Source organism: Cervus elaphus, chromosome 2 (genome assembly GCF_910594005.1).
Source record: "Cervus elaphus chromosome 2, mCerEla1.1, whole genome shotgun sequence".
Classification (NCBI taxonomy): domain Eukaryota; kingdom Metazoa; phylum Chordata; class Mammalia; order Artiodactyla; family Cervidae; genus Cervus; species Cervus elaphus.
Window position 1 is genome coordinate 38,330,790 of NC_057816.1, and position 15,444 is coordinate 38,346,233.

Consider the following 15,444-nt stretch of genomic DNA (forward strand, 5'->3'; position numbering starts at 1 on the left):
TGCTTTTAAATGATGGCACTTGGCCTGGGTTGTGGCAGCAACAGAGTAGACAACATTTTAGATCAATTTCCCTTATTTTAAATTCTGAAAACATCTGTACATCTATCAATCTCACATCTACCCATTTTTCTTCAAAAGCAATGTCTTATTTGAAATCATTTTCAGTGAGGAAAAACAAGGGGAAAGAATAGATTAAAAGGAGAAGTGAATGGGGACTAGAAAAATAGAGGTTGGCTAAACATTGCCAACATTTGCTGGTGCCAAAGAACATATTCTGCAGATGTGTTTGTATATTGTCATTGACTAGGCAATGAACTCTTTGCCCCACAGCCAAGAGCCTACAGATTTCTAGGTCCAAAATGCCACCCAGTTCCTAGCCCCACAGCTGTCTCAGCTTCCCAGAGTGGCCATGCCAATGTTATTTGGGTTTCTCAGTTTTCCAATGGGCTTTCTTACCCTCGGTTATTCTGCAAAGCAAGGGTTCTCTTTGCCAATTTACTTCCTCCTGGGCCTAGGATAATGCCACCATTCTGTGTATCAGAGGGAAGATGAAGGAATATTACCTGTTGCTGTGGGCTAGAGGAAAGAAGATAGGCATAAGAGAGAAGAACGGAATGAAGGGACAGAAGGCAGAGAGGAGGCTGTTCTCTGGCGCATGGGGACTCTGTCACAAGGTGGAGAGTGAAATGATGCTTTCAAGGCTGACTCTCCTCTGTTCTTTTAGACCACTTTGTCCACTGGAATTGTGAACTCAGACACGTTGGAACCTTCATTCGTTCTGTAAAGGATTTCCCCAACCAACTGGAAAGGAGATGATGACTTCCTTACGAATATAATGTTTGCAGCCTGACATCTCATGAGCCCTCCTTGCCTATTCTAACTTGACAAAAATCACTTGCATGTAATGTTTTTATGTTAAGGGAAGAACATCCCCCAGCCCTGCCCTTGGCTTCAGCAGATGAGGCCTGCTGGGGACTGCTGCACCACTGCAGAACTCGATCAGGTCACCTAACTCCCTAAATTATTCTAAGGCTACGCCCAACTATAAATAAAGAGTTGGATGATTCCTGAATTTAATACTAACTTCACTTTTATTAGTAAGATAGTAATAAAAAGGGTTTAGGATTTGGGTCATCTAATAAATATTTAAGACATCTTTTCTCACTCATACAATGGTCTTAGTCAATAACCTCTCTGAAACTTTCTGTTTAATTACAAATGGAAATTGGAAATCATTTGGTCAACCTCATGTGCTTCTTTGAGAAGCAAATGGGATCAAGGATTAAAAACTATGCAAAACAAACAAAAAAACCTTCTGCAAACTGTAAAAGGATACAGGTGGGCTAATGTTAAAAATTTGCAATATTAATAATGGCAACCCTTACTGGGCACTTTGCTTAGCCATTGTACTAAGGGTTTAATTCACATTATTTCATTTAAATCACACACTTAAAAAATATTTGTATAATATATAATTTTAGAGAGGATGAAACTGAGGTACAGAGAAGTGAAGCATTTTCCCAAGATAGCAAGTGTTAGAGCTAGGATTCAGACCTAGACTTTTTAAGTAGCAAAAACTATTAATCTGAGCAAAAGTGCACTAGAATGAGAGTCTGGCCCTACTAGGCCATGTTTTACTACTTAACCACTTTTGATCCCGGCCACTTCAATTTTCTTATAAATGATGTGCATGCACATGTGAAATCACTTCAGTTGTGTCCGACTCCGTGTGACCCGATGGACTGCAGCCTGCCAGGCCCCTCTGTTCATGGGATTTCCAGGTAAGAATACTGGTGTAGTTTACCGTGCCCTCCTCCAGGAGATCTTCCTGACCCAGGAATTGAACCCGTGTCTTTTATATCTCCTGCACTGGCAGGTGGGTTCTTTACCACTAGCACCACCTGGGAAGCCCCTTATAAATAACATGGGATGTTAAAACCTGTCTTCCTTACCTTACAAAGTAGTAATGAGAAAAAATCTAGTTTACATTGCTTTGAGAACTGAAATAAGATAGACAAAGATAAGGAAAATATAAGGCAGAAGTAAGAGTGTAGTGGTCATCTCAGTGGTAGCAACAGTAAAAAGATTAGTACAGTATGTTTTCTGGTTTCTACACAAAATAAAATCTACAAACTCTACTGTTCTTAGGCATGTTCCTAATAAAAAAAAATATCTAAATGAAGCTTAAAAAAGTACAGTCTTTTCTACAATGCAGAAATACAAAGGATTATATGAGACTATTATGAACAACTATATGGCAATAAAATGGATAACCTGGAAGAAATGGACAGATTCTTAGACAAGTTCAATCTTTCAACACTGAACCAGGAAGAAGTAGAAATTATGAGCAACCCAATTACAAGCACTGAAATTGAAGCTGTGATTAAAATCTCCTCAAAAACAAAAGCCCAGGACCAGATGGCCTCACAGGAGAATTCTGTCAAACGTTCAGAGAAGAGCTAATGCTTATCCTTCTAAAACTTTTTCAAAAAATTGCAGAGGAAGGAACACTTCCAAACTCATTCTACAAGGCCACCATCACCCTGATACCAAAACCACACAAAGACAATACACAAAAAGAAAACTACAGGCCAATATCACTGATGAACATAGATGCAAAAATTTTAGCAAACACAATTCAGCAACACATCAAAAAGCTCATATACCATCATCAAGTTGGGTTTATTCCAGGAATGCAAGGATTCTTCAATATATGCAAATCAATCAATGTGATACACCATATTAACAAATTGAAAGATAAAAACCATATGATAATCTCAAAAGATGCAGAAAAATCCTTTGACAAAATTCAGCACCCATTTATAATTAAAACTCTTCAAAAAATGGGCATAGAAGGAAACTACCTCAACTTAGTAAAGGTCATACATGATAAGCCTACAGCAAACATTATTCTCAATGTTGAAAAACTGAAAGCATTCCCCCTAAGATCAGAAATAAGACAACGGTGTCCACTTTCACCACTATTATTCAACATAGTTCTGGAAGTCCTAGCTTCAGCAATCAGAGAAGAAAAAGAAATAAAAGGAATCCAGATCAGAAAAGAAGAAGTAAAGCTCTCCCTGTTTGCAGATGACATGATACTGTACATAGAAAACCCTAAAGATAGTATCAGAAAGTTACTAGAGCTAATCAGTGAATTTAGCAAAGTTGCAGGATACAAAATCAATACACAGAAATCACTTGCATTTCTATATACTAACAATGAAAAATCAGAAAGAGCAATTAAGGAATCAATCCCATTCACCACTGCAACAAAAAGAATTAAATATCTAGGAATAAACTTACCTAAGGAGACATAAGAAATGTACACTGATGAAAGACACTAATGAAAGAAATAAAAGATGACATAAACAGATGGAGAGATATTCCATGTTCCTGGATAGGAAGAATCAATATTGTGAAAATGACCATACTACCAAATGCAACCTACAGATTCAATGTGATCCCTATCAAATTACCAAAGGCATTTTTTTCACAGAACTAGAACAAAAAATTTCACAATTCATATGGAAACATAAAAGACCCCAAACAGCCAAAGCAGTCTTGAGAAAGAAGAATGAAGCTGGAGGAATCAACCTTCCTCACTTCAGATAATACTACAAAGCTACAGTCATCAAGACAGCATGGTACTGGCACAAAAACAGAAATATAGACCAATGGAACAAGATAGAAAGCCCAGAAATAAACCCATGCACCTATGGGTACCTTATTTTTGACAAAGGAAGCAAGAATATACAATGGGGCAAAGATAGACTCTTCAATAAATGGTGCTGGGAAAACTGGACAGCTACATGTAAAAGAATGAAATTAGAACACTTTCTAACACCATACACAAAGATAAACTGAAGATGGATTTAAGGCCTACATTTAAGACAACTCTTAGAGAAAAACATAGGCAGAACACTCGATGACATAAATCAAAGCAAGATCCTCTATGACCAACCTCCTAGAGCAATGGAAATAAAAAGTAAACAAGTAGGACCTGATTAAACTTAAAACCTTTTGCACAGCAAAGGAAACTACAAGCAAGGTAAAAAGACAACCCTCAGAATGGAAGAAAATAATAGGAAATGAAACAACTGGCAAAGGATTAATTTCCAAAATATACAAGCAGCTCATATAACTCAATGACCAAAAAACAAACAACCCAATCAAAAAGTGGGAAAAAGACCTGAAAGACATTTCTTCAAAGAAGACATACAGATGGCAAACAAACACATGAAAAGATGCTCAACATCACTCATTACTAGAGAAATGCAAATCAAAACCACAATGAGATATCACCTCATACCGGTCAGAATGGCCCTCATCAAAAAATCTACAAACAATAAGTGCTGGAGAGGGAGTGGAGAAAAGGGAACGCTGTTGCACTGTTGGTGGGAACATAAATTTATACAGCCACTATGGAAGACGGTATGGAGATTCCTTAAAAAAACTAGGAATAAAACCACCATATTACCCAGCACTCCCACTGCTAGGCATATACCCTGAGGAAACCAAAATTGAAAAAGAAACATGCATCCCATTGTTCATTGCAGCACTATTTACACTAGCTAGAACATGGAAGCAACCTAGATGTCCATCAACAGATGACTGTATAAAGATGTGGTACATATACACAATGGAATATTATTTAGCCATAAAAAGGAACATGTTTGAGTCAGTTCCGGTGAGGTAGATGAACCTAGAACCTATTATACAGAGTGAAGTGAGTCAGAAAGAGAAAGATAAATATCGTATTCTAACGCACATATACAGAATCTAGAAAAATGCTACTGAAGGATTTATTTAGAGGGCAGCAATGGAGAAACATAGAAAACAGACTTATGGACATGGGGAGAGGGGAGGAGAGGGTGAGATGTATGGAAAGAGTAACATGGAAACTTACATTACCATGTGTAAAATAGAGAGCCAACGGGAATTTGCTATGTGGCTCAGGAAACTCAAACAGGGGCTCTGTGTCAGCCTGGAGGGGTGGGATGGGGAGCGAGATGGGAGATGGGAGGGAGGTTCAAAAGGGAGGGGGTGTATGTATACCTGTGGCTGATTCATGATGAGGTTTGACAAAAAACAATAAATTCTGTAAAGCAATTATTCTTTAATAAAAAAACAAAAAGAAAAAAAAGAGTACAGTACAATCTTTTCTACTACTAGTTCATTAAAGGTTTTCAGTGCTTGATGTGTGTGTGATTTTTTTTTTTTTGGTTACTTGGAGTAAGAGTGCTATTATTAACCCTGTGCTATTATTAACAACTGTCTGCTTTTGTGTTCTGTAACAAAAAATGTTTGGGGCCCTATTTTTGCAGTTTACAGAGTAGGTGAGGAAAGTGGGAGTGGCAGAGGAGGGGTTTACTCCACTGTACCACAACATATATCTACGCTAATACCCCATTCTGATGAATCAACACAAACACGTTACCATGAGCAATACTGAAACAAAGGCCAGGCATCCTGCACCTGGCGTTAATTTTTCTTAGACTCCAGATGCCTATGCACAGAAATCACAAGACCAGCAGTCAAAAAAATGCAAACTGCACACAAGAGGAAGATAACAAGATAGCAAGATTTTGCCTTTTGTTCAAAAACAAAAGTGACAATTCCATTCCATTTCACCAGGAATCTGCAAACATTCATTCAGATCCAGGCTGTTGCAATTATCCAGGTCGCTTCAGATATAGTTGTTGTTGTTGTTTTGTCCCCTTTAGGTTGAACATCTCTATAGATTAAGTGCCATCTTTATTAAGTGTCTTTACTAATAGAAATTCCATTAATAGCCTTGTTCATATTCTTCGGAAGGAAATAGACTAAAAACAGGGGTGTTACTAGACACAAGTGCAAAGCGAGGCTAAGAGGAATAAAATAGAGAAAGAAATCCAACATGATTGAGGATGATGAGTCAAGTAATATTTAGAATCCGGAAAGGACAAAACACATTTGGAACACCGTGAACTAGGACTGAAACTCATCACTGAACAAACCCTATTTAGAGCTGACCTAAGCTTACGATGGTTTAAACTCAACATCCAGGGGCTGGAGGCAGGGTCTGCAAAAGTGATGGTGGAGCAGAACGGACAGGTTTCAAGGATGTTTGAGACAAGAAGGATTATTTCCTCATTATCAATCTCACTGATGCCTAAGTTCTTACATTTTAAGTATTAATCAGTACATACAGATTTGTTTAGCAAACATCATATTTAAGGCAGTGTACTTAGGACTGTAGAATGTAGGCAGAGGAAACACATGTGGTTTTTTGTTTTCTTTTTTAAAAAACTTCTATTGGCATATAGTTGCTTTACAATGTTGTGTTAGCTTCTACTGGACAACAAAATGAATCAGCCATGGTAGTGGTTTAGTCACTAAGTCATGTTTGACTCTTGTGACCCCATGAATTGTAGCTCACCACGCTCCTCTGTCCATGGAATTTCCCAGGCAAGAATATGGGAATGGACTGCCATTTCCTTCAGGGGATCTTCCTGTATTTTCTAGACCCAGGAATTGAACCCAGTCTCCTGCATTGAAGATGGATTCTTTACCAACTGAGCCACCAGGGAAACCCTATATGTACACATATACCCTCTTCCTTTCAGATTTACCTCCCAAGGAAACACATGGTTTTGCTCTGCAAAGAGTTCACTGTGTCATATGAAAACAAGAGAAATCCTTCAAACGCTTATAAACAGCACAAGAGATACAGGCAAAGAACCACAACGGGGGTGAAGGGGAAAGGCAGATGGAACCAAGATTTGAAGGCCTGCTTTCTTTCATGGTCATAGCATCTATAGGATCTTTAAACAAGGTACTGATCCTCTAAAATGGAGATAATAATATTAGGGCCACTTGATGTTGGTATTGTGATGATGAAACGAGAAATGTAGATTAAAGCCGTATGGATGTAGGTTTCCTACTCTTATTTTTCTTCAAGGAGTGCTAATCAGGGTTGAAATAATGAGGGAGAAGGTGTATCATCTGGTTACATTGTGCAAGTCTCATGGAAGGAAATGTGAGTTGTCTTGAAAGATGGAACGTCACTTTGTGGCTCCATAACTATTCCGTTCTTTTTCTGATTGACCTATAGGATTCTTACCTTAAATAAATGACCCGTCTCTCATCTCTGTTTTTCCTCATATTCCTTCTGAAAGCTCAAAGAGGACGATGAGGACCTGAAGAAAACTGATGACTACACCTCACTCCATAGTATTCTCTCATGCCTCCGCATCTCTGCACCTATGTGGCCGCCTCACTCATTTCCTTCGCTTGATAAACCACTATTTTAAAACCATCTCAAGACCTCTCTCCTTTTTTTTCTTCCTTGGTCATCTTTCCTCTCCACTCAAGCAGATGGGTCATGTCCACCTGGCTGCATTTACTGTGGTTTTATATCCCTCGATTGCTGCTTTCAGCATGCTATGCTGCAGTTGTTCTGGTTTCAGTGGTTTTCTCCTTATTCTAGTGAACCTATTAAAAAAATGGGCTCTGAAGCCATATTAACTAGTTTCAAGGCCCGGCCTTTCCATTTATTAGCTGTGTGATCATGAGGAACTTACTTAACCTCTGTAAATTTTGTAAAGTGGAAATGACAGCGCCCACATCATAGAGTTGTTGACAGAATTGAATGAACTATATGTGAAGGACTTAGAACAGTATGGGATACACACTAGGTGCTCAGCATATAATATCACTTTTAGACTAAAGTACCAAGTCTGGGATGTGTCAGAGGTCAGACAGGATGTACTAATTGTTTGCTAAAGAAATTAATATGCACTTTAAGACTACAAAATATTTGGCAAAGAATGATTTGTTTAGTTTGTAGTGGCTTTGCAAAATATCTATAATTGCTATACTATTTTGATAATAGATGTATATTACATATATCTGTATATGCATATGAGCAATATTAAATTACAATTGTGACAAATACTATGAACAACTCTCACAGGATAGTATTCAAGTGTGTGGTACAGAAATGTATGTAATTGTTCATTTCATGTTTGTCTCATCCACTTGAATCTAAATGCCCTCAAGGTAGGGCTTGAACCTGTGCTATTTATTGCTATCTGCCCTGGCATATTACATAATTTCTGATACATAAAATGTATCTGGTAAATACTGGTTGAATGGAAGATCAGATGGAAGATGAACCATGTTTACACAATTAGTAAATATCTTTACTGTTCCTTTCTACTTGGAATGCCCTCTTCCATCATCATCAAATTCTGTTTGATCTTTATAACCCAGCTGAGATCCATGAAGCTTGGCACCCCTTAATTCTTAGGGCAATTCATGGGTACTTAAGGCACTCAACAAGGTCCATTTGAAAAATCCTGGTGGGCAGAATTCCATATAAGTATCATCAGGGGTTCTGTTGATTTAATCAGTTTAGTATTTCAACCAGTGCTTGGCAAGCTGCATGACCTTCACATTAGACCAAAACCAAACATGGTGGCCAGCAGCACAAGGAAAACTGATTTTGTACATTTCAGCAAAAGACAGTCAAGCACCAGTTGGGTAAGGGATAAGGCTCTCTCTGCCAAAGTGGTGGTGGGACAGACAAGCTGAAGCACACTTTCAGGTCTTCATCCTGCATTTCCTCTCGCCAGTGTGTATTTTAGCTGCATATGGAGGTTCTCTGGGGAAGATTATTATAACTTGAGATTTTATGGCAGGTTTATTATTAGTACTCAACTGCCCTGACTGAAAAACTGCTTGTGATCTGTGGCTTATTGTGAGTGTCAGAGATGGTCCAGACGAGCCAGGTGGCCCGTATTCTAATGCTGTGTTAGTAATCCACATTTACAGGAGATGCACAGACAGCTTGTGAAGATTTCAGGTCAGTGTTTCTAAGATCAGCTACCTCAAAGTATGTCTATACTTCCTAAACATCATTCATCTCTCAGTGTTTTATTTTAAAAGGCAACAAATCTATTTTAAAGAAGATAATTATGTCAACATAGTTTTTAATTCCCTTAATATGCTTAATGCATCATTGTGAAGATGTGTAGTTTAAGAATATATCTGGATATTGTAAAAAAAAAAAGAAGGGTATCATTAGCCAAGAATGTCACATACTCAGTTATGTATATGTGGGTAAATGTGTGTGTGTGTATGAAATACACATCAGTGGGTTTAAAAAGTACATAAAATATGGAATAAATGAAGCTCTTTCCTGAGATCTAAATTATATATTCTAAAATTAAATAAATTGAGGTTCAGTTTAAACAGAATTATTTTCAACTGGTAGTAATATTTTAATAATGGCTATGTTTTCTAAAAGTAGTCCTCATAAAATCATGATGACATAATGATACATTTAATGCAAGACTTGGAAGCAATCTGAGAAGAGTTGAGAGGTTGGCAAATTCCTAATATCTTTGGAAAAAGATTTAGAACAGTTAAAATGAAGAAAATATGAATAAAATTTGAATATGCCTATGTAAATGCCTCAAATATGGGGACCTAGACACAAGAATGGAAGAAGAGTAGCCCATGGACTATACTAACTGAAACCAAGTCTATTTTTCCCCAGAAAGGTCTATCTTCTGCACTAACACATTACCACTCTCACCATCACAGCTACTGCAGTGCTTTAGTCCAGGTTTATTGTTATCTCCAGCTGGATTTGAATAAAAATGATTTTATGAAGTCAGTATAGACAAAGCTGGTGATGAAAACTGCCCTGTAGTAACTTGAAATGATGGAATTGGAGACACTCAGTTGATTTCATTCATTCCGCCCATGCTCACCAAGCACTCTGTTGTGCAAGCACTATGGTAGACCCTAGGAATAGATACAGCCTATATTCCAGGAGTTTGATACATGAAAACAAAACAAAAACCCAACAAATATCACCTCCTTTTTCAAACCTATTTTTCTTTTCTCCTTAACTCCAAGAAGTTGCAATATAATTAGAGAGACAGAAAAGAAAATACAATTAAATAATTTGCGTGATAGATCGGAGGTGCCTGAGATCTCAAGGAATTGAGAAAGGAGAAAATAGCTCTGTCTAGCCAGAGAAAGCTCTACAAAGGAAGAGACACCTGAGCTTCACCAGGGGTATCATAACCTTCATGATAAAACAAAGGAGGAAGAGTTTAATAAAGATAGGAGAAGCAAACTTTACACAGCAGATTCCAGTTCAAAGTTGAATAATTGTAACTTAATCTGATTTAGAAAGCTTCCCACCAAGAATGGTTTAAACCCTTGCAAAAACTATGTTTTATGTCCTCGACAATTAAGATAAACTTACAGAGATCCAAACAGAAAATAGTATTCAATGAGAAGAACTTTAAATCTTAGAAACAGGTGATTCCTCAGTTACCCAGAAAAACATAATGAAATCTAACTTGAGCCAGGTGAAAACAACTTGAATTTCAAAGAAGATTGAATCCAACTCTATGTCATAGATAATGTTTTTCTTAAGGAATTCCAAATAACTGTTTGCCGGTCTTAATTTTTAAGAATGTCCTCTTATTTTTAATAGATTATCTCAATCCTTCAAAAAAAGATCTACTTAAAGAATCACATATTTTTATATTCTTCTTGCAGGTCCCATTCACCCCACCTCAGCCTATCAAATGTAGCCAGCCTGTTCTTCTGGTTTGATCATTATAAGCACAAACATTATATCTGCAGTGGAAAACACAATGACACTGACTCATTCATTAATTCACCTAATGTATCTATGCACTTTCAAAATACACACTTCTAAATCATTTTTACAAATCTCTAAGTAGAGCATCACTACTTTCCTAAAGGAACAAACACACTTTTCAGGGAGAGGCTTTATGGTAGATTTTACTTGGCTAAGCAAAGAATCAGAATATAAAACTAACTTTTGGCTTCCTGATCTAAGTATCAAACCCACTGCAAAAGATATTCAAGCCATTCTAAGTGCTTTTGGGGGAACCAGCCAGGAAATATACACAGTGTGCTGTTTCAAATGTTAATATGAAGAATATCAATCCTGTGCCCTTTCTCTACTACTTGTTACTATTAGAAACCACTATCTTCAGTAGGGTAAGTTTCCCTGGACCACTGTTTACTCTTTCTCACCGATCAATATTTAACCCTTTAATAATTCAGATTTCACACAGAGCCAAAACAGACATATTTTTCTCAAACAAGAACTACAGAGAAGATACCACATCTTTAAATGCATAGAATATATGCATTTTACCTATAGCTATAAAGGAAGAAATAGCAGAAAAGTAAAGAGTCTCTAGGAAAATAAAAGGAATGTCCCTTACCGGAATAAACGCATGTTGCATAGCTTGTTCACATTGTTTTAAAGAAGCAATAGTATCCCACAGAAGCTGATAATTTTCAGCCCGAGAAGCACTTGGCCGCTGCATGGTGAAAGCTAGTAACACTCAAACTGAGCTCAAAGAACCCAGTTGAAGAAGGAAGGGAGGAAAAAAAAAAAACCCTGCAGATCTGTTACATAAACTTCTTAATTAGATCTGCTACACAAACTGCTATCTTAAGACTTAAAAAAAAAGTTAATCAGAACATTTCTTTTGGGGGATAACTGGGCATGACTTGAACAGAGACAGATGTTTTCATTGGGAAGGATTTTCGTTCCCACACTTGTGAAAAGCAATCCCATCAGTGTTGCCCTGTCTTTACACGGATCTGGCGAAACTGCACATACCATAAGTGTGTGGGGGGAAGGAAGTAGGAGGGAGAGAAATGTAAAAAAAAATATTTCCACCAGAAGATTTGGGTGGCAGGCCCCGGAGGTAGAATTTGAATAGCTTGTGAAAAGTAGTAAAATTGAAGGGAGTGGGTTACACACACACACACACACACACACACACACACACACAGACAGACACACACACACACACACACACACAGAGGCAGGTGTCTACACTTGTCTGCTCCGTGTGAAATATCTGCCTTCTCACAGTGTCATTTAATATGTCCAATTTTTCTCTCAGTTTAGCTATGATCTAGACATGATACAGTTTTCATCTATAGGGTATTACTGCCTTCATTAACTGCAGTTATTTATCTAGGGTTATTTCTAAAAGCTAGCTAGAAAATCTTTGAGAACAACAGGAGTCAATAATTTATCTTAAAATCCAAGAGATTTTAGAAGACCTTTGTGTTGTTTCATATGTTAGGTAAAAGGCACATTTAGTTCTTCTAGGTAGAATTTATATAAATAATGCCAGGAAAAGTGAACCTTCAAATATTCCAGGGGCCTGAGAGTGGGCTACACATCACTGGAATATGTTAATTCAAAAGAAGTTGCTTGCACACTTTAGCAAAAAGGTATGCAGGCAGGCTCAATCTTTCAGTTGTGTCCAACTTTTTGTGACACCCTCCCGGACCCTCTCTCCATGGGATTTTCCAGGCAAGAGTACTGGAGTGGGTAGCCATTCTTTTCTCCAGGGGATCTTCCTGACCCAGGGATCGAATCCGCATCTCCTGCATTGGCAGGAAGGTTCTTTACCATTGAGCCACCTGGGAAGCCCAACAAAAGGTGTAAGTTGACCTTAAGTAAAAACTGAACAACAGAATATAGCAACATATTTTGAAAGTCCCTTCCCTTCAGACAGGAGCCCACAAGGTAAGATGAGGCTCCACTAGCCCCTGGGCTGTGGGATCATTGAGGCAAAGGATAAAGCACCTTGTAAGGTACTAAGCACTTTGAAGTTTCAAAGGAATTTATGTTCTCAGGACTAATTACACAGCCAACAATGGGGTTATCTATTCATATATTTTTAGGAGTAAGGGGTAAGCTGAGGGCAATACATAGCATGATGAGTAACTTGTGCTTTTAATTGACCTAGAAAATCCAAAGGGTGTAAAACAAGGTACAAATTGTAGAAAATAGTGTGATAACATAAATGAAGGATTTTTGCTGTATTATTTTTAGAAGAGCTGCATGATTTGGGTTACCTAGATATTCTGCATTTGTACCCTGGTGATGGTGGGTGAGTTCATACTAATGACCTTGCTGTGTGAGAGTCTCAAAGGCAAAGTGTGCCTCTTATCTCATTTATTTTTCAATTTTGAACTGAAGGAATTGCAGGTAGAACTGATCTTTCAAAATCTCTACCTGGGCTAATTTGCAAGGAGGTTGTTTTTCCTTAATATTTCATGAGTACACACCATAAGGCTACTGCCATTAGACAATTTGTTTTTCAGATTCAATTCAAGCAACCTTCTCTTTTCCCCATTCATGGTGTTCTCCTGTTCCGCTCACACCCACAGGCCCTCCTCTGCCTTGACTGCTGCCCTTACACTCTCCCATCTGCCCCAGCCACATGCTTCCTCCTCATGCACTGTCGACCAGCCAGCCCGCAACTCCCAGAAAGTGTTCCTCCACTGGCTGCTATTTGTATTTCTGATCAAACAACAGGAAAATAAAAGCTGTTTTCTAAGTTATCCTCCAAAATATCCTTTCTGAATACCTTGAACAAATATTCATCATTACTCCAGACCTCAACCTCTAGGTCTTCTGTCCTGCCTTGGACTTCTTCTACTTACTGTTCATCAGATTCCTTCTTGTGTTTTTCATTTAAGCAGCATCTTTTAAAAGATTCTTCTTTCCTTACTCTTTGGCCAAAGGGTAGAGAATCCACAGTCTGCACGTAGAAACTCTACATGAAAAACACTCTTGGAATCATGCATTCATTCATTTATTGATCCAAGAAGCATATTAGGCATCTCCCATGAGCTACATTTTTTCATTGTATTATGGGCAAATGGATATATCAGATGTTGACTTTGTTTTTAAGGAGCTTAGAATTTAATTGAAAGGATGATGCATGGGCATACATAACAAAAAAGACAAGTTAAAAAAGGGTAAGTGTCATAAAAAAGCTGGTATAAACTATTTATAAAACAATGAAAAAGAAAAATTACATCAACTAGGAAAATTAGGGCAACTTCATAGAAGACTTAGCACTTGACTAGAGTTTAAAGTTAGGGTATAATTTGGACTTGCAGAGATAGGTAGGGGGCATTCCTGAAGAAGAAGACCTAGAATAAAGGCTCAGAGTGGGAAAGATCATTACTAGTTTTTTCGAGGAAAGTACATAGATACATTAGGTGAATTAATGAGTGAGTCAGTGTCATTGTGTTTTCCACTGCAGATATAATGTTTGTGCTTATAATGATCAAACCAGAAGAACAGGCTGGCTACATTTGATAGGCTGAGGTGGGGTGAATGGGACCTGCAAGAAGAATATAAAAATATGTGATTCTTTAAGTAGATCTTTTTTTGAAGGATTGAGATAATCTATTAAAAATAAGAGAACATTCTTAAAAATAAATAAATAAATAAATAAAATTAAAAAAAATAAGAGAACATTCTTAAAAATTAAGACCGGCAAACAGTTATTTGGAATTCCTTAAGAAAAACATTATCTATGACATAGAGAGAGTTGGATTCAATCTTCTTTGAAATTCAAGTTGTTTTCAACTGGCTCAAGTCAGATTTCATTATGTTTTTCTCGGTAACTGAGGAATTACCTGTTTCAAAGATTTAAAGTTCTTCTCATTGAATACTATTTTCTGTTTGGATCTCTGTAAGTTTATCTTAATTGTCGAAGACATAAAACAGTTTTTGCAACGGTTTAAACCATTCTTGGTGGGAAGTAATTAGCCTCTAATTAGCAACTAATAAAAAAAAAAAGAATACCAAAGCAATATTTGCAAAAAAAAAAAAAAAGAGAGAGAAAATGTGACCCCAAGGCTCAGATGGTAAAGAATCCACTTGCAATGCAAGAGACCTGGCTTGGATCCCTGAGTTAGGAAGATCCCTTGGAGAAGGGAATGGCTATCCACTCCAGCATTCTTGCCTGGAGAATTCCATGGACAGAGGAGCCTGATGGGCTATAGTACATGGGGTCACAAAAAGTCAGACATGACTGAGCAACTAACACTTTTGCTTTTTCATGATTGCTACTGGAGTCAAGTAACAATTATTGAATACAATTATTATTCTTGAATAAAATGTCAGTAGCTTCCTGTTCCTAATGCTAATCAATGTTAGCTTTAACCAGTTCTTAAAGCATCAGTGTGCATAAATTCAGTGAAACTAAACCTCATGAGAGAGTAAATGTCACATATTTATTCCTTACTCTTTAAAATAGGAATATTGATATACTTTGGAGGGGTTAGGTGGCTCAATCATTTCAGTCATATTGCTTTTTTTAAAAATTCAGTACATATATCATGTTTTTTACTCATACCCAATCACTTCTGTAAGTTCTAGTCTATTACTTTCGATATTCAAGTGAAGTCCACCATGACTCTTAACCTGATCTGTTTGATGTAATTCAATTTGGCTCAGTTTAACAAACATTTATTGAGCTCTACTATGTGCTAAGTAAGCACTAAGATAAAAAGATAAATATTATATAATGTCAATTCTCTACTTATTTTCAACAACCCCTCAGTATGCATTTGCCT

The 15,444-nt window shown here is 37.3% G+C and overlaps 1 protein-coding gene across 30 annotated transcripts in view; it reads right to left on the reverse strand.

The window, feature by feature from the left end:
• The window catches only part of DLG2 (discs large MAGUK scaffold protein 2), a 2,231,561-nt gene that overhangs the window by 877,189 nt on the left and 1,338,928 nt on the right, over positions 1-15,444 (reverse strand). For 2 of the 30 annotated variants that reach the window (XM_043919084.1, XM_043919055.1), the window contains exon 1: positions 11,265-11,395. The exons of 27 other annotated variants lie outside the window; for them this stretch is intronic. In XM_043919084.1, coding sequence (XP_043775019.1) covers positions 11,265-11,369 — 105 coding nt within the window. In that variant the 5' untranslated portion in view covers positions 11,370-11,395. Of the gene's footprint in view, positions 1-11,264; positions 11,396-15,444 lie in introns of those variants that run through there. One more of the 30 variants, XM_043919111.1, reaches the window with a different exon arrangement.